Below are 21,569 nucleotides of genomic sequence, written 5' to 3' on the forward strand. Positions count from 1 at the left end.
TTCTTTATACGTTTTCTGTTTATAAAGACGTAATTTTTATCCTTAAATTCAAAGAGAAAAAAAAGAAAAAATTTATCATTAGTTAATTTTTAACTAAATAAAAATTAATTATTAATAAATTATTATCTAAATAAAAATGAATTATTAATTAAATAAAAATTGATTGTTAATTAATTATTAACTAAATAAAAATCAATTATTATCTGAATGGAAGTTAATTATTAATCAATTATTATCTAAATAAAAATTAATTATTGATTAATTATTTAATCAGGAGAAATTTATTCAAATTAATAATTTTAATGAGAAATCTGCAAATAGGATAGAGGAATTTTATGAACCATAAATATCTATTAACGATGGTATATTTGATTAATGAAATTTATTTTACATGAAACAATTATTATGGAGAAGGTAAATAAATGAGAGGCAATTAGTGTAACCACCGTGAATTATCTACTCTGCCGAGTCCATCGTACTCGATTAACTTTCGATTTATGTATATGTATTTGTATATGTATATACATAAATGCACTCGGGAGTTACAATGGAAAATGATTTTATTTGGTTCACGATCACCCTTGGCCCTTTCGGTTCAACCGCGTTTCCATGACGATGGTTCGGTAAATAATATCTAACGTGATACGACTCGTGGAGTATCGTGCCACCCAATCAATCAGTTAGTCCCGTTTTTTTTTTTTTTTTTTTTCTTTTTGAGGGGGAGTGATGATAAAGCTTTTTTTTATTCCCTTATTTATACACAAACAACGAAATTTTATTTTAAACTCTGTCAAAAAAATCTCACTTTTTCCAGACGTTTATTACTTTATTAAGGGGGGAAAAAATGAGAGATATTCATTCGGGTATTAATATTTTTTATTTTTATTGAAAATACCTATGTATTTTGAAATATTTTTGCTTATTTAATTTAATTTAATTTTTTAAAAAATTTATTAAGAAAAATTTTTTTCATTTTCTTTTAATTAAATGAAATAAATAGAAACACTGTTAACTTTAAAGCAACTTTAAAGTTAACTTTAAAAGCAACGACAAACTTTAAAGCAACGAATTGTTACTAAAAATGTGGATAAAATCAGAAATTGAGCTAAATTTTTGGTAATAATTTGATACTACCAAGAAAACTATGTGAATAAATAAAAGAAAAAAGAAGATAAAAAAAATTAAACAAAATAAATAGAAATAAGAAAAATTATACTAAATAAATAGTTATATATAAAGGACAAGAAATAGTAACAAATAAAACAAAAGACATCAAAAATATATGAAACAAAAGAAATAGAAATTTTCAAGAATTCAAATATTTATAAAAATAATTTAATTCCTGCGAAGAATTTTGATTAAAAATTTTTAAATAATTGATTTATCTCGACTAATTTTATGCAAATTCTAATTTAAATAATTGAATTTCTGAGAAATTTTTATTATTCATGAAAAAAATTGAATTCTTACGAAGATTTTTACAAAAAACTTTTTAAAGAATTGAATTCTGTTTCGAAATTTTATGAAAATAGTAGATTATATTGAAAATCATTGAATTGCAAAAAGTTTTCAAAAATAATTAAATTTTACAAAGAATTCAATTAAAATTTTTTACAATAATTGAATTTTTGCGAACGATTTTATTAGAATTTTTTGAAATAGTTGAATTTCAAAGAATCAATTTATTACTTTTAAAAATAATTGAATTCTTGTGATGAATATTGTTATTTATGAAAATATTTAATTTTAAAAAGAATTTTATTAAAATGCCTCAAAATAATTGAATTTTCGGAAATAATTTTGTTATTTATCGACATAATTGAATTTTTTCAAAGAATTATTTATGGAAATAATTGAAATTTTAGGAAAAATTTTATTCAAATCTAAAACAATAATTGAATTTATTTCAAAAAAATTTAATTGAAATTGTATTTAAAAAAATTGATTTCTTTCATACAATTTTACTAAAATTATAAAAAATATTTGAATTCCTGTGAAGAATTTTATTATTTATAAAAGTAATTGATCTATTGCAATGAATTTTATAATAAATTTTAAATAATTGATTTCTTTCGACTAATTTAATGCAAATTATAATTTAAATCATTCAATTCCCGCGAGAAATTTTTATTATTCATGAAAAGAATTGAATTTTTACGAAGATTATTACAAAATTTTATTTAAATAATTGAATTCTGTAGATATTGATAATCATTTAATTGCAAAAAGTTTTTAAAAATAATTAAATTTTACAAATAATTCTATTAAAATTTGTGACAATAATTAAATGTCTGTGTGGTATTTTATTAAATTTTTTTCGAAAATAATTGAATTCCTAAAAAGCATTTTATTATTTATGAAAATAATTGAATTTTGCAAAGATTTTTATTAAAATATTTGAAAATAATTGAATTTCTTTGAAAAATTCTAATATTTTTGTAAATAATTGAATTCTTCCAAAGAATTATAAAGAAATATTTAAATAATTAATTTTTTCGAGAAGTTGAAATTAAATTTTTGAGAATAATTACAGTTTTTGAATTGAAATCCTGCGATGAATTTTATAATTTATGAAAATAATTGAATAGTTGGTAAGAATTTCATTAAAGTCATTAAGGGCATTTGAACCATGATGACGTCACAGATTTAAAACTAATGCTTTGCACAAACTGTGACGTCATCAAGTTTCAAATCCCCTTAAAAAGAATTGAATTTCTATGTGTAAAATTTGGTTATTTTTGAAAATTATTGAAATTTTAAAATGAATTTTATAAACATTGTTGTAAATAATTAATTTTTTTGGAAATATAATAAATATCATGAAAATTTTATTTTAAATAATTGAATTCTTGTGTAAAACTTTATTTATGAAAATAATTGAATTCTTGCTTAGAATGTTATCAACAATTTTTTTTTAAATTGAATTTCCATTAAAAATGTTAATTATTATTAAAAGTATTTGAATTCTTGTGAAGAATTGTATGAAAATTTTGTTAAATAATTGATTTTTTCGAAATTTTATTGAAAATTCTATTCTAAATTAAATTAATTCCTGTGAAAATTTTATTATTTATGAAAATTATTTAATTTTTAGCAATTTCTTTTTAAATAATTGAATTTCTTTGCGAAAGTTTTATAAAAATACTAAATATTGAAAATAATTGAATTTTTTTTTAAAATAATTGAATCGTTTTAAAGAATTTAATTATAATTTTTAAAAATAGTTTTTTGATTTCTAGTATTAGCGAATTTATAATAATGGAAATTCTCAAAAAAAAAAACAGAAATAGTAGCTTTTAGTGGCTGAAATCTAAAAAAATACCCAAATAGTAGCATAATGCAAAAAAAGTAGTAAATAGTAGGTTTTAGTAGACGAGTGCGAAGCCCGAAATAAATAAAACAAATGAAATAAAAAAATAAATTAAACGAAAGAATTAAAAAGCAAATGAAATAAAATAAATTGGACATGTAAAAATGGTTGATTGCCAAAAAATGAATTATTACTTCCATACCTATATAACTTGTATATACCGAAACAGTTTCCATGCCAGATAATTACAAAACTTTTATCTATATTCGAATATGGAAAACATAATAAGTTGAGAACATATCCCGCCAATAAAATATATATATTTGGTTTACCGCAAAAAATCAATTTCTCTTTTATAAACTGCACTATTGCAGTTTGGCTTTTTGATGATTTCACCCGTCGGTCAAGGTGGAAAATAGTCTTCGTGGTTTTACGAATGGAAACTTTTAATTGCCAACAGTGAAACTGTTTGCAGAGAAAAAAAAAAACAAAAAGTAGAAAGAAAAATTCCAGTCATTGAAAATAACAAATTAATCAAAAAACCGCTGCCAACGTTTGAAAATTTTTTTTTTCATTTTTTTTATAACTATCTTTTACCTTCTATTTTAGTGTTGAAAAAAATTTTTTTTAGATCTTTGAGATAGTATTTGTGTATACACACATACAATTTAAGTGAATCATCGAAATATTTTTAGGAATATAGATATATAAACATGGTACCTTGTATAATTTTCAAACTGACTTGCAGAGTGCACTTCGCGTGACAGGAAGGTAATGTACACCCTGTGAATTACCCTCTAATATATAATGGATCAGAGAGTCCGAACTGTTTTTCAACTCCCGACGAAGGAAAAGAAGGCGAGAGGAAATGGCACTTAGATGTAATTTGAAGTTAAATGACTTATTATTAGTGTTTATTCACATTCACAATACTCGAAAAAGTTATGTGATTTTTGGAGAAATCAATACTTTTATAAAAAAAATTTACAATTCTTTTCTTCTTGCAAAAATTAGTCAATTATTCAATTATTATATTTATTGCAATTTATTAAAAATTGAATTCTAAATTTCCAACTCCTTTCAAAATTATTCAATTCTTAAATTTATTGTAATTTTTCAAAATTTCAATTAAAAAATTCCAACTCTTTCAAAATTATTCAATTATTATGTTTATTGCAATTATTCATAATTTCGATTAAAAAATTTCCAACTCCTTTTAAAATTATTCAATTATTAAATTTATTGTAATTTTTCAAAATTTCAATTTAAAATTTCCAACTTTTTCAAAATTATTCAATTATTCAATTATATTTAATGAAATTTTTTAAAACTTCAATAAAAAATTCCGACTGTTTCAAAATTATTCAATTATTCAATTATTATATTTATTGCAATTTGTTAAAAATTAAATTCTAAATTTTCAACTCTTTCAAAATTATTCAATTATTAAATTTATTGCAATTTTTCAAAATTTCAATTAAAAAATTCCAACTCTTTCAAAATTATTCAATTATTATGTTTATTGCAATTATTTATAATTTCGATTCAAAATTTCCAACTCCTTTCAAAATTATTCAATTATTAAATTTATTACAATTTTTCAAAATTTCAATTCAAAAATTCCAATTCTTTAAAAATTATTCAATTATTATATTTTCTGCAATTTTTCAAATTTTAATTCAAAATTTTCAACTCTTTCAAAATTATTTAATTATTATATTTTTTGCAATTTTTCAAAATTTAAATTCAAAGTTACAACTCTTTCAAAATTATTCAATTATTATATTTATTGCAATTATTCATAATTTCGATTAAAAAATTTGCAACTCCTTTCAAAATTATTCAATTATTATATTTTCTGCAATTTTTCAAATTTTAATTCAAAATTTCCAATTCCTTTCAAAATTATTCAATTATTAAATTTATTGCAATTTTTCAAAATTTCCAACTTTTTCAAAATTATTCAATTATTCAATTATATTTAACGAAATTTTTTAAAACTTCAATCAAAAATTCCGACTGTTTCAAAATTATTCAATTATTCAATTATTATATTTATTGCAATTTGTTAAAAATTAAATTCTAAATTTTCAACTCTTTCAAAATTATTCAATTATTAAATTTATTGCAATTTTTCAAAATTTCAATTAAAAAATTCCAACTTTTTCAAAATTATTCAATTATTATGTTTATTGCAATTATTTATAATTTCGATTCAAAATTTCCAACTCCTTTCAAAATTATTCAATTATTAAATTTATTACAATTTTTCAAAATTTCAATTCAAAAATTCCAACTCTTTAAAAATTATTCAATTATTATATTTTCTGCAATTTTTCAAATTTTAATTCAAAATTTTCAACTCTTTCAAAATTATTTAATTATTATATTTTTTGCAATTTTTCAAAATTTAAATTCAAAGTTACAACTCTTTCAAAATTATTCAATTATTATATTTATTGCAATTATTCATAATTTCGATTAAAAAATTTGCAACTCCTTTCAAAATTATTCAATTATTATATTTTCTGCAATTTTTCAAATTTTAATTCAAAATTTCCAATTCCTTTCAAAATTATTCAATTATTAAATTTATTGCAATTTTTCAAAATTTCCAACTTTTTCAAAATTATTCAATTATTCAATTATATTTAACGAAATTTTTTAAAACTTCAATCAAAAATTCCGACTGTTTCAAAATTATTCAATTATTCAATTATTATATTTATTGCAATTTGTTAAAAATTAAATTCTAAATTTTCAACTCTTTCAAAATTATTCAATTATTAAATTTATTGAAATTTTTCAAAATTTCAATTAAAAAATTCCAACTTTTTCAAAATTATTCAATTATTATGTTTATTGCAATTATTTATAATTTCGATTCAAAATTTCCAACTCCTTTCAAAATTATTCAATTATTAAATTTATTACAATTTTTCAAAATTTCAATTCAAAAATTCCAACTCTTTAAAAATTATTCAATTATTATATTTTCTGCAATTTTTCAAATTTTAATTCAAAATTTTCAACTCTTTCAAAATTATTTAATTATTATATTTTTTGCAATTTTTCAAAATTTAAATTCAAAGTTACAACTCTTTCAAAATTATTCAATTATTATATTTATTGCAATTATTCATAATTTCGATTAAAAAATTTGCAACTCCTTTCAAAATTATTCAATTATTATATTTTCTGCAATTTTTCAAATTTTAATTCAAAATTTCCAATTCCTTTCAAAATTATTCAATTATTAAATTTATTGCAATTTTTCAAAATTTCGATTCAAAATTCCCAACTCTTTCAAAATTATTCAATTATTCAATTATTGTTTATTATAATATTTTAAGACTATTCAATTATTCAATTATATTTAATGAAATTTTTTAAAACTTCAATTAAAAAATTCCGACTGTTTCAAAATTATTCAATTATTATTTATTAAAATAAATTTTTATTAATATTATTTGTTTTGACTACTGGTACTTTTTAATATTTCCGACTAATTGCAATTAAATTAAATTACATAAAAATTAAAATTGAAATGAAATGAATTAATTTAAATTGAAATTGAAAAAAATTAAATTGAAATTTAATTGAAATTAATAATTTGGTTATTTATGATTAATTATAAGATTAAATTATGATTAAAGTCATAAAATTTTATAATTATAATAGACAAAAAAAAACAGATATTTATGAAACTAATAGTTTAATTTATACAAATAAATGTAGAGAATTTTTTTTTACAAAACATTTAACAAGTTTTCAATTTACAGTGGAGTTTTTGAATTAAAAAAAAAGAACAAAAAAAAAGTAGTGCGAAGAAAGTTGATAAATGAAAATAGTAATAAAAAATGTTAAAGTGTGTTGAAAACTAAAGGTGAGTGGCTTTTTTGCGGTTGACTGACTTTTTCCAATTTTCCTCAAAAGCGTTTTCCTATGTTTTGTACTTAGTTTCTCGCTCCTTTTATTTACTGTGACCGAAAACATTCTCTTTCTCTCTGAACCTAATACTTTAAGCTGATTACATATTTAAGCCGGCGCGCAAGAGAAAAAAAATAGAGAGAAACATAAAATCCGAGTATACACTTTAAAAATATGACAATAATAATTTTTCTATTAGATGTAAGAAATTTTTATTACTATACCAATTATAATCATTGCAATATTTTTTGAAAATTATTACAATTATTTTTAAATTTTTATTATTAAAATTATTATTCAGTTTCACTGAAATTTAATAATTCTTTCAGTGAATTTTATGAATTTTAATAATCCAGAAGATTAAACAGAAGAAAGAGAAATAAATAATGTTTAATAGTTAAAATAGTTGAAATAAAGCTTTATTTTAATTACGACTTTATTACGATTCTTTCAATTTACCAGAGAATTTTATTTCCTTTTTTTTCTCTTTGTAACAAAATAAAAGCTTGTTTAACATTCTAAAAAGCAAGAAATATGAATAATGAATGTTTATTAATATCAAATGTAGATTAATTTAATTTTTAAAAATTGTAATAAATAATAATTAAATAAAAGGAATAATTTTGTAAAAATTTAAATGAATTTCGAAAAACTATAATGAATTTTTATAAACTATAATAAATTTTTAAAAACTATAATGAATAATAAAATAATTTTTAAAAAATTCGAATAAATGTTTAAAAATTATAATAAATAACATTTGAATAATTGAATAATTTTTAAGGAGTAAATTTAAATAAAATTTAGAAAAATTGCAATAAATATAATAATTGAATAAATGTAAAATTGAATAAATGCAATAAATATAATAGTATTTGGATAATTGAATAATTTTGAAAAAAAATTGTAAATCATTAAAATAATTACAATAAACAGGTAATAATTTAACAATTGAATAATTTTGAAAAAATTCGAATAAATGTTTAAAAATTATAATAAATAACAATTGAATAATTTTTAAAGAGTTGGAAATTTTGAATTGAAATTTAGAGAAATTGCAATAAATAGAATAATTGAATAATTATAAAAAAAAATTCAAAATAAAATTGTAAATCATAATCATTATAATAAACAGGTAATAATTGAATAATTAATTTTTTTTTTTGAATAATTGAATTATTGAACAAGTTTAAAAGAGTTGGAAATTTTTAATTGGAATTTTGAAAAATTGCAATAAATATATAAATTGAATGATTTTGAAGTGGTCGAAAAAAATAGTCGTTAAAAAACTGCCATTAGTCAGAAATTCAGAAACTAAAAATATTATTGGTCAAAAATACCGCGGTAGTAAAAAAATAATCGATACAAAACTGTCATTAGTCAAAAATTCAGAAACTAACAAATACTAATGGTCAAAAATACCAGTAGTCGAAAGTATATCAACCAACTAAAAATACCATTGGTCAGAAACGAATGGTAATTAAAAAACTAAAATTTATTATTTTTATAATAAAAATTACCAAAATGATAATTTTTCAAAGAATATTTCACTATATAAAAAAAAAGATAAATTGTAATTCCATTTTTATTCCAGAGAATGTGAATTTATTTAGCCGCAAAAAAAAGAAAAAATAAGGGAGCCGCGCAATTTTACATTCTAATCGATGCGTCATCGCATGCAGACTTGGTTGTTTTATCGTTGTCACGCACATAATTAATTTAATTTAGTTTAATACGCCGCCTAGCGCGAAAGCAACGCGCGATTGCCATGTCGATTGTTTGCACGGAAACAAGCGCCATTAGTCTACGTCATGATTTTATGACCTGCCAAATTTAAATGTCACAATTCATCGAATTTCGAATCAAAGCTTTGCCCTGTTAATTAAAATATATTATGCAGTCGACAGTGGTTTATAGCGGCGAATTGCATTTCATTTTCAAATAAAACCGAATCCCCGCATTCAACTCTCGCACATTCAATTTCATTTATACTTTACGTTAATAAAATTTTACTTTTTCAATAATTTAAAATTTTATTGACGATCAAATTTTTATTTTATTAATATTTTCCTTTTTAATGTCACAGTTATATATTTATTTATTTACTTATTTTAATATATGTATATATTTAATGTATGTTTTTTTATTATTTTTTATTTATTTATGTATATATTTAATGTTTTTTTTATTTTATTTAATGTTTATTTTTTTTTTTTATTTATATTTAATGTCAGTATATTTATTTCTATCAATGTATTTTTCCTTTCATCTTGTTTTAGTTTATTTGCAATTATCGCTATAATTTTAACGTTAATTATAATTTATAACGATAAAATATAAAATGAGTATGAAAATTAATTAACTTTATTAATTAGTTAATCTAAAATTGATTAATTTTCTTAATGTAAATTGTTAATTTGTAAATTTGATATTAATAAAGTTAGAATTAATTAATTTTGTCAATTACCAAATTTGAAATTAATAAACTTACAATTAATTAGGAATTACATTTTTTTGAAATAGTTTAAATAAAAATTCAATTTATTCTATGAGAAATTGAAAATTAACTATTTTATTAGTAAATAAATTCAAGATTCATTAATTTTATTGATTAATAAACATTAAGTTAATTAATTTTATTGATTGATACTTTTAAAATTAACTACTTTTATGAATTAATTAACGTTAAGATTATTAATTTTTATTGACTGATAACTTCAAATTATTTACTTTTATTTATTAATTGAATTGAGAGTAATTAATTTTATTCATTAATTAATTTGAAAGCAGTTAATTTTATTAGTTAACTGAATTGAGAGTAATTAACTTTATTTCATGTTCAATTTATTATTATTATTATTATTATTATTATTATTATTATTATTATTATTATTATTATTATTATTATTATGCAAATTACAAAATTTTTTATTTTCAAATGTAAATTTTTGAATTATTTTCTTAATCAAAATTTTAAAAATTCACTTATTAATTTAAGTACAATATTAATTATTATTGTTAATATTTTCAAAGATTTTAATATAATTTTTCGCATTACCTTCGTAAATAATAACATTCTTCGGAAGAATTCAATTATTTTTATAAGTAGTAAAATTGTTAGCAAAAATTCAATTATTTTCAACAAAATTTTAATAACATTCCACAAAATAATTCAAATATTTTTTTCAATTTTAATAAATCCTTTAAAAAAATTCAATTATTTTTTTAAATAGTAAAATCTTTGCAAAAATTCAATAATTTTCAATAAAAATTCACAAAAGATTTCAATTTTCTTCTTAATTCTTTAAAAAAATTTTCAAAAGAATTCAATTATTTTCTAAAATTTGAAAAAATCCTTGGAAACAATTCAATTATTTTTAACACAATTTTAATAAAATTCCATAAAAGAATTCAGTATTTTAAAAATTTTTAATAATATTTTTCGAAAAAATTAAATTATTTTCCAAAATTTTAATAAATCCTTTGAAAAAATTCCATTTTTTTAAAAGGGAAAATCTTTGCAAAAATTCAATTATTTTCAATAAAATTTCACGAAAGATTTCAATTTTTTTTTTAATTCGTTAAAAAAATTATCAAAAGAATTAAATTTTTTTTTCTAAAATTTTAATAAATCCTTGGAAACAATTCAATTATTTTTATGAATAGTAAAATTCTTTTTAAAAATTCAATTATTTTTAACACAATTTCCATAAAATTTCATGAAAGAATTCAGATTTTTTTTTCAATTTTTAATAATATTTTTCGAAAAAATTCTATTTTTTTTTTAATTTTTAATAACATTTTTTGAAAGAATCAAATTATTTTCTAAAATTTTAATAAAATTACTTGAATGAAGTAAATTATTTTTGAAAATTGTAATAAAATTCTGAGAAACATTTAATTACTTTCTATAAAAATATTGTAATAAAATTCAATAATTAAATGTTTAATTTCAATTATTAAGAAACACGAATATTTTAAAAACTTCAAAAAAATTCATCATAAAAAATTCAATTGCTTTCAAAATTTTCTATTAAAATTATTAAAGAAACTCGATTATTTTAAAAAAAAATTCATAGAAATTTTTCAAAAGAATTTAATAGGGATTTTCAAAAATTTTACTAAAATTCTTCGCAGGAATTTAAATATGTATCATAAATAATAAAACTCTTCTCAAGAATTCAATTATTTTCATAAATAATAAAATTATTAGAAGGAGTTCAATTATTCGCAAATTTTTTAATAAAATTCTTTGCAAAAATTCAATAATTTTCAATATCAACATTAATTTAAAATTTGGAATTATAAAAAGAAAAATTAATAAAAAAAAGTTGGGAAACAAAAAGACAATTAATTCTATTAATTAATTAATTAATTTGAAAGCAATTAATTTTATTAATTAATTAGATTAAAACTAATTAATTTTATTCATTAATTAATTTGAAAGCAATTAATTATTAATTATTAATTATTAATTATTAATTAATAATAATTAGTTAATTAATTGAAAAGTGATTAATTTTGTTAATAAATTAATTCAGAATTTAATTTAAGTTAAATACTAATTGGGCAAGAAATTAATAAATATTTTCGTGCGCTCACCTGGACACGAACTTCCGGCAAATTGACTTTCATGGCCAATTCTTCTCTCGAGTAGACGTCAGGATAGTGGGATTTTTCAAAAGCTCTTTCGAGTTCATGTAACTGATAGGTCGTAAATGTTGTCCTATTCCGTCGGTGCTTCTTTTTTGGACTATTTTCGTTTAAATCATCTCTGGAACCAGGTTCCAATTCCTCATCACTTCCGCCACCCGTTGAATTACAACAACTGTTTTCACCTGCAATCAAAAATAAAAAAAAAAAAAATTTATTATTTTTTTTAATAAATACAAAAAATTTAATTTTAATATTTATTTATTTATTTCACATAGCTCTTGCCATTCAAACAATTAAATAGAAACATAGACAAGTGATCGTCTATTTAAAGAGAAAAAAAATTGTTTTCAGTGGAGAAGAATCGAACCTCCGGCGATAAGTTTCTATATAATTGGCGCCTTAACGCTTACGGCCATCGCGAACTATACACAACTTCTTGTTACCTACTGAGAAAATAAATAATTTTTTCCATATTAATTCAATATATATATATATATATATATATATATATATATATATATATATATATATATATATATATATATATATATATATATATATATTAATAATTTAATTAATAATAATCTATACTCAAGCAATAAAATTATAATTACATTTAATTATTAATTATTAATTATTATACAAATTAGTAAATAAATAATTAGTGAATAATAACAATTTTTTCAATTTGGAAAACTGGAAATAAATGAAATGAAAAAAAGATCGTGAAATAAACGATTAATTCTCATTCGGAAATAATAGGTGAAGTTTTATGATAAAATGATTGACTTAATGAAAACTATTTTCCGCTTATAGATTGAAAATTGCAAAGCGCAAGTCCACCTTTCCGTCTTATTAACCAGGAAGATGGAAACAGAAGTCTCTCGCGAAGAAAGGAGAATATATATATATATTCTCCCGTTTCGAAGTTAATATATATATATAGTATCTTCTCTATAATGGGCAGGGGGCGTTACTCAGACGATAAAGGTCGGGTCGTTATTGATTGTTGTTGATAATTAACCAGTACAGACGCGTCAATCACTGAGCCAAGGCGAAGTTATTAGGCTGTTGGTTAGCCTAGGAAGAGCAAGCTTCCTATATGCCTTGGCTATGGTTCGCCATTGAGCTACCCGATTACCTCCCACAATTCGATCTAATGCAATGCGCTGCGATGCGAGAAGCTTAATTATACTGTTAATGAGAGCTTCAATATACCCAAACGATGCCTCCGGGCATCAAGCGGAAACTGCTCTTTTAATCTCTAATAAGAAAAGGGACAAAGAAGAGAGAGAGAGAGAAAATTTCTACAAACAACATCAAATTTAACAGTTTATTAACGCGCGTATTCACAATTTAGAGAAGATAATTAATTTCTCTTGGTATTGGCAAAAATAAATTATATGGATAAACGAATTTTTCTTCTTTTTAAAATATAGAATTTTCGTGTTCAAATAAGTCTGTTCATCAATTTTTATTAATCTGTAGCTAAAAATATAGGGGCCGCTACATTTACTACATTTTTTTACAATATGCTACTATTTGGGTCCTTTTTTTAGATTTTAGCCACTTAAAACTAATTTTGTAAAACGATTCAATTATTTTCAAAAAATATTCGAAATTCAATTATTTTCAATATCTAATATTTTCATAAAACGCAAAAGAATTCAATTATTTAAAAAGAAAATTGATAAAATTCATCAAAAATTCAATTATTTTCAAAAATAATAAAATTTCCACAGGAATTCAATTAATTTAGAATAGCATTTTCAAAAAAATTTCGAAAAATTCAATTATTTAACAAAATTTTTATACAATTTTCAAAATAATTCAATGACATTTAGTAATAATAACATTTTTCATGGAAATTCAATTTTTAAAAAAAATTTTTGATAAAATTCTAAACAAAAATTCAATTATTTTCATAAATAATAAAACTCATAAAAAAATTTCAATTATTTTTTAAACTATTTTAAATTAATTAATCGAAAAATTCAATTATTTAAAAGAATATTTATAAAATTTTTATGAAGAATTCAATTATTTTCAAAAATAATCAAACTTTTCACCGAAATTCACTTCTTTTTAAACATTTTAATAAAAATTTTCGCAATAATTCAATTACTTTTTATAAATAATAATATTCTTCTCAGGAATTCAATGATTTTTGAAAATTTTAATAAAATTTTTAGCAACTATTCAATTATTTTCATAAATAATAAAATTCATCGCAGGATTACAATTATTTTTAATATGATTTTACAGAAATTGCTCAAAAAATTTAATTATTCATAAAAATTTAATTTCAATTCCTCGAAAATTCAATTTTTTAAAAAAAAGTTTTGATAAAATTTTAACCAAGAATTCAATTATTTTCATAAATAAAGTTTTCCACAAGAATCCAATTATTTAAAATAAAATTTTCATAATATTTATTATATTTCGAAAAAAATTAATTAATTTTTTAAAACAATGTTTATAAAATTCTTATAAAGAATTTAATTATTTTAAAAAATTACAAAATTTGTCACAGAAATTTAATTCTTTTTAAACGTTTTAATAAAATTTATCGCAATAATTTTATTATTTTCATAAATAATAAAATTCTTCCCAACAATTCAATTATGTACATAAATAATTCTTTGAAAGAATTCAATTATATGTGGATAAATAATAAAATTATTCCCGAAAATTCAATTATTTTGCAAAGTTCAATTATTTTCATAAATAACAATATTCATCAAATAAGAATTTAATTATTTTAAAAAATTCTAATAAAATCGTTCGCAAGAATTCAATTCTTGTTAAAAATTTTAATTGAATTCATTGTAAAATTTAATTATCTTTAAAAACTTTTCGCAATTCAATCATTTTCAATATCTACTATTTTTATAAAATTTCTCAAAAGAATTAATTTATTTTAAAAAATTGATAAAATTTATTCAAAATTTAATTATTTTCATAAATACTAAAACTCATCGCAGGATTTTAATTATTTTTAATACTATTTTAAATTAATAAATCGAAAAATTCTATTATTTTCACAAATAAAGTTTTCGTCAAGAGTTCAATTATTTAAAACAATGTTTATAAAATTCTTATGAAGAATTCAATTATTTTCAAAAATAACAAAATTTTTCACAGAAATCCAATTCTTTTTAAACATTTTAATAAAATTTTTCTCAATAATTCATTTATTTTCATATATAATAAAATTTTTTTCAGGAATTTAATTATTTTTAATACAATTTTACAGGAATTGCTCCAAAAATGCAATTATTCTTAAAAATTTAATTTCAAATCCTCGAAAAAATCAATTATTTTCAAATATTTTAATAATATTGTTCGAAAGAAATGATTTATTTTAAATAAAATTTTAATTATAATTTTTTTAAAATAATTCAATTATTCTTATTTTGATTTTAATAAAACTTTCCCTAAGAATTCAATTATTTACATAAACAATTATTCCCAAGAATTCAATTATTTACACGAATTGTTCTTCGAAAGAATTCAATTATGTCGAGAAATAACAAAATTATTCCCGAAAATTCAATTATTTTGATGCATTTTAATAAAATTCTTTGCAAAATTCAATTACTTTCAATATTCATCACAAGAATTTAATTATTTTTCAAAGTAAAAAATTTCTTCTTGGAAATTTAATTATTTAAAAAAATTCTACCAAAATCTTTCGTAAGAATTCAATTATTTTCATAAAAATAATAAAATGCTTTTTATGAATTCAATTATTTTCAAAAGAAAATTTAATGAAATACCACACAGACATTCAATTATTGGCAAAAATTTTTGTCAGTTTTGTGAAGTTTTTTTTGCCCGTCAAGTTTAATTTTTCGATAGCTACTTTTTTCTAGTTTGAAAGATACTTTTTGATAATTTTTTAAAATTAATAATGGAGTGCGAAGTCTGCCTTCTGTTCAAATGTTGCTTCTTATCAAATTAGGTCAATTTTGATCTAACTTTGGACCTAAAAATGGCAAACACATTAAAATTAGGTCCAAAGCCAATGGCTAAAAACCACCATAAATCGTGGTGACCAATTTTATTTATTGAGTGATTATTAATAATCACTAACTTATTTTTTCAGGTCAGAGCAGAACATGACCCTAAAAATAAGGATAATATAATTTATAGAAAAGTATAATAAGAAGTTTGTAAGAATTTGACGAAATTAAAAATTTTAACCATAAATTGAAGTTGGGGTATTGGGAAGGGGCAATATGTTTATAGATATACAAATACGTATTAGAGAGAGAGAGAGAGATGATTTGACCAGTTTGATTTGATAAGAGTGTTGCAATTGAGGGTGAATGTAAGTGAAAATTGGTGGTTCGTTGATGGGGTATATGGTCTGGCGGATTATCTATTTCGATAATTGCCAAATCACGACCCATCAGAACCGAATGACACGAGTAGGCTCGAGACAATATAACGGCAAAGAGGACATACTATGGGGTTGGTCGCAGTTCCCCTTGTTTTCGAGAATTTAATCACGATGGTTACTCTATCCAACCGAAACCAATTAATGCGTAGACGTGTGCAGGTGGTTGCTTCATAATATACATATATATACATACACACGACCAATACTTTTCTCCCCCACCTTCTATAGCAAAAAAAAGTCACAAGGGACCATTTAAAAAAAAAAAAAATTCACGTAATAGAAAATTTTAATTAATTTTTTTACAGCCAGAGGTGAAGTTCTATTTCTCCAAGCGATGACTAAAAATCTACTGGACCTCGTTTTAAATTTTGCCCACTGGTTCTTCGCCTTGATTCCCTAGGTATCTATCTATCTATTCCCTAGCTAGATACTTAGGGAATCAAGGCGAAGAACCAGTGGGCAAAATTTAAATTTTAAAATGAGGTCCAATGAGAGGTTTTCTTTTTTTTGCAATAATTACTCTGGAGAAACTATGACTAAATCCCAATCAAATAAATATTATGATTTATTTTAACTTTTTAATAACTAACCATGGTTCAGACGTTGGAGTCTTTAGCCAGAGTTTCACCATCAGGCTAGTGAGTGAAGTGCAGCAAGAGGGAAATAATACCCAAGAGCACCACAACAAAAAAAAAAAAATGTATACACGCAATGTACAATTTTTAAGTGAACTCATAAAGTGAATATCTACAAGTTAACGTCGTCACTTGCAGTAAATTGAGTGTACGTGCAAGTTGTGGTGGCTAATTTTTTTTTTCTTCACAAATTGTTGAAATATATACACACACACACAAATGTGTTACGTGCGCGTCAACTTTACAGTATATATGTACCATGTCGGTAACGTGTTTACATTAAAGAAAAAGATGAAGGTGGGAAAGGTGAATTTACTTTGAAGAAACGAAAAACGATTGTATCAGTATCGCCTCAATTGTTAAGGGGTTTTTTTTTCTGCTGATACATATATATAGTCAGTTCTAGCTACTTAAAAGATTGACAAGTAAAGATAGGATAATGGACAGACTGCCCTGAGGGGCGCCGCGCAGTCAAATGTTGCCGCACTGACTCCTAATGGGCCAACATTGTGTGATTACTGATAAATTTCTAAACGTTGTTGCCAGTCACTCTTTCATTTACACGCCGACCTAATCGAGTTAAATATATTCCACTTTGCTTTAAATGTATGCGAGCCATGAATTTTTCCTCTTGTTTTTCAGGAAATTTGGGAGTTTAATTTTTGTGGGCGCACTCTCACTCAATTTTTTTCCCTCGGTAGTTTCTATCGTGATTAATTTTTCCCTTTCTATTTTTGAATCGAAAAGATTTTTTCTTTTCAAGGTTTCATATATACATACCAAAGTTTTAAAGATTTTTGTTTCTTTTCACCAACGGTTTAAAATCTCTTGTTTTTTTTTAATTCCTTAAACACCAAAGTTTTCCAGACTTTTGTACTTTTTGTTACCTTAAACGAATGGTTTGAAATTTTTTTTATATTTTGGTTTCCTTAAACACAAAAGTTTTAAGTATTTATTTATTTTCATAGCAGACAAGTCACTTTATTCATCAGCTGGACTGTACCACATGCAGATCAATAAAGAATCCATTATTCACCTAGGGCAATAATATACACTTTATATTTACAAGCTGGGAGATATATATACAATTATCCAAAAATAATTATTAATTATCAAGCTGTTTTTATTTCAGATAAAATTTCAGCTAAACAGCTGACAAATTATTTGCAAAACTTTCTAGTTTTTACAAAAATAAATATTTTTCAATTTTTTTCTCTTGAATTTAGTAGAGTTTTTGATACTTTTTCTTTGCAAACTTGAAAATATGAAAAATTTTGAAAATTATCTAAATGGCGGCTATTTTTCGAAAAATCAAAAAGTAACTATTTTTAATGTAATATTTTATTAATAATAAAAGTTTGAAAATTAACTTACATTTGAGTTATTTAACTTTTCTTAATGAATGATTTGCGGTTCTTTTTTCATCTAGTAACCACAAAAAAATTTTCAGAAAAAAGAAATGATGTTTTTGAGAAAATTGAGTTTTTTGATTTTTCGAAAAATGGCCGCCATTTTGTTAATTTTCAAAATTTTTCAAATTTTCAAGTTTGCAAAGAAAAAGTCTACTAAAATCAAGAAAAAAAAAATTGAAAAATATTTATTTCTGTAAAAACACTAAAAAAAATTTGAATCTCATTATTTTGAGTAATGTATCGACATTTATAAATTTTAAATATTTACATATTTCTTCGATTTTAGTAGTGTTTTTGGTACATTTTCTTTTGCAAAATTGAAAATTTATTGAAACTTAACAAAATGGCGGCCATTTTTCAAAAAAAATTTGCAGAAAGATAAAAAATTATGTTTTTTACTTTTTGATTTTTCAAAAAATGGCCACCATTCAGTTAATTTTTAAAATTTTTCAAATTTTCAAGTTTGCAAAGAAAAAGTATCAAAAACTGTATACTAAAATCAAGACAAAAAAAATTGAAAAATATTTATTTTTGTAAAAACTAGAAAGTTTTGAAAATAATTTGTCAGTTGTTCAGCTGAAAAATAAAAAAATACGCGTCTCTTTATTTGTCCTAAAAAAGAAGAATAATCACATTAAATTTGATTTTAGAATTTTTTTTTAAAATTAAAATTAAAACTTTTTTTCGACAAATAAAAAAATACGTGCGTCTTTTTATTTGTCCCAAAAAAACAAGATGAATGGAAATAGAAACAGTCTACTTTTAAAAATACAAAAATTCATTCGTAACAAAATGCGCTGGTAAACATTTTAATTATTCCAAAAAGATAAGAAACGAAAAATGTGTGAAATGTTTTGAATTTCAATTAGATTTAGAAATATTTTCTTTTCCGCTCTATAAAAACGAGTTTTAAAAATTAAGCATTCCATTTTTAATATTAATTCCTTATTCTTTTTTCCGTGTTTATTTTTAAATACAATTAAGAGAAAAATAGCTTATCGTGACTGGGTTGATTATTAGATTATGAAAAATAAATTACTGTTAATCTCTCCTCTTGATGAATAATAATCAAAGAACCATTAACATTTACAATTCAAGTCTCAATCTACATAATTATAAATATGCTTATCAAGATTGAGCCACACAATGATTATAAGTTAGATTGAGTTTTGATGCCTAATTTGTCTTTAATTAATTGATTCAATATATATACACTTTGTTAAGTATGATGGAAATTCGAATTCATATATAAATATTTCGACTGACTAATATATGTCGAGATCGTGGCGATTTGATTAAAAGGATGTTGAATCCTGTTAGGATGATTAAGTGCAACATTTTTATTGCCCAGCATTAAGACATCAGTTTGCCTTTCTTATTTTTTTCCCCCCTCACAAATCTCGAGTTTAAATATTAATATTCACAAAAAGGTTGTTAATTTTTTTGTAAAGATATTTTTTTCTATAATTAATTTTTGTTGCACTTAAAAGATTCTCAAAATTCCATTTTGAATCATCCTCTACGAGGATAAAAAAAAATTGAAATTTAACCTTTTTTTTGACTTGAAGAATTTTTTTTTTCTGTTTTGACGATCACTGGCTTTTTTCCTCTTAATTTGAACGCTACCGAGAGAGGCGTTCCTTTTCGGAGGCAAAAAGTGCTTAATCGAATAAGAGAGCGTGGAGATAATATCAGATCTCGTTTATGTCTGTATCTTAATTCATTCGAGTGAGTTCTCCTCACTTTAACTGACAGTTTTTCATAATCCTCTATAATGCATTCTCTATATCGATATAGAGAGATGATGTCCGTACTAAATGCTGATCACAAAAACTTTATAAGCACTTAGTTCCCTCGAAAAGATATTTTTCACTGTGTGAGATGAGAGAAAAAAAAAACGAAATATTCTTACAGAATTTATTGTAATAATGTTGTTGTATTCCCTTTTTGTTCGACGCAAAATAATTTTTTATACTGATTTCAAGAAATTTTGTTAATGCAACTATGAAAAAATCTTTATATCTTTTATGCTTAACGCAAAGATGTAAAAAATTTTAGCTCTAAAGGGTCAATATAGTCCAGGTCAATAAAGTGCCCATTATTGCCCTAGAGCAATAATAGTCACTTTATTGACCAGCTGGACTAAAAAAATTTTTTAATTTTCAAAAATATTTTTTTAATTGAACCATTTTTTTCCTGTCTGCTATGAAAATAATTTCATAGCAGACAGAAAAAAAAATGGTTCATAAATACGTTTATAAAAATTCAGGTGCAAAAGAGTCATAATTAGAGAGAAGAAGAAGAAGAGAATAAATCTAAATAAAAAGGGATTTATTTCGTTGTCATGTAAAATTGAATGGACCAAATCCTCTCAAGATGGAGAGAGAAAGAGAAAGAAAGAGAGAGAGAGAGGGAGTTAATACTTATGTCGGGTTATTTCGTTCCACTGCTTCACCTGTGCGGCTGTCAATTAGATATCTAATTTATTTGAACGTCGTGGGAGGAAAAAGAGACACGAGTCAAGGAGTAGAAGCAATGAGGAGATAGAATAAGGGTCAATAAAAAAGAAAAAAGAAGGAGAGAAAAAAAAATAGTGGAAAAAGAAAGATGAGGGCACACTGTCATACAGGAGGACTTAGCCTCACACCGACCAAAGAGGATTACAGAATTTGTCGATCTCCTCTTGTAGCTTGTCTCTTTTCTCTTTTTTTTTTAAAAACACACACTTTCCTTAGCGCACTCGTTCTTTCGTGAATTCTCTTTTCTTAAATTTTCTTTTCTCTCTTCGACTCTAATTATATTTAATTTATTTTTTTCCTAGTTTTCAATGAACGGTACTTTTCGAGTATTATTACAGACTTTGCACTCGACAATTAATTTTTGAAAAGTAGGAAAAAGTTGCTTTCAAACCAAAAAAAGTAGTAAAAAAGTAGTTATCGAAAAATAATTAAACTTGATCACCAAAAAAACTCGTTTTAGACACTTCACAAAACTGCCAAAAATTCCACTCTATATTTTATTTTCCTTACTTTTTCCTAATTTTCATCAAAAATATTTACTTCTTCCCTTATCCTGCTAATAAATAGAATTCCTGCAACGAATTTTTATTATTCGTGAAAGAATTTAAATGTTTATAAAAATAATTTAATTCTCACGAAGAATTTTTAAAAATTTTTTAAATAATTGAATTCTTTCAACTAATTTTATGCAAATTCTAATTT

At 22.0% G+C, this 21,569-nt stretch overlaps 1 protein-coding gene across 3 annotated transcripts in view; it reads right to left on the bottom strand.

The window, feature by feature from the left end:
• The window catches only part of LOC122503049 (retinal homeobox protein Rx1-like), a 279,214-nt gene that overhangs the window by 42,803 nt on the left and 214,842 nt on the right, over nt 1–21,569 (bottom strand). For all 3 annotated transcript variants that reach the window (XM_043613476.1, XM_043613466.1, XM_043613459.1), the window contains one exon: nt 11,843–12,078. In XM_043613476.1, coding sequence (XP_043469411.1) covers nt 11,843–12,078 — 236 coding nt within the window. The remainder of the gene's footprint in view (nt 1–11,842; nt 12,079–21,569) is intronic.

This window comes from Leptopilina heterotoma, unplaced genomic scaffold (genome assembly GCF_015476425.1).
Source record: "Leptopilina heterotoma isolate Lh14 unplaced genomic scaffold, ASM1547642v1 Lhet_108, whole genome shotgun sequence".
NCBI lineage: Eukaryota > Metazoa > Arthropoda > Insecta > Hymenoptera > Figitidae > Leptopilina > Leptopilina heterotoma.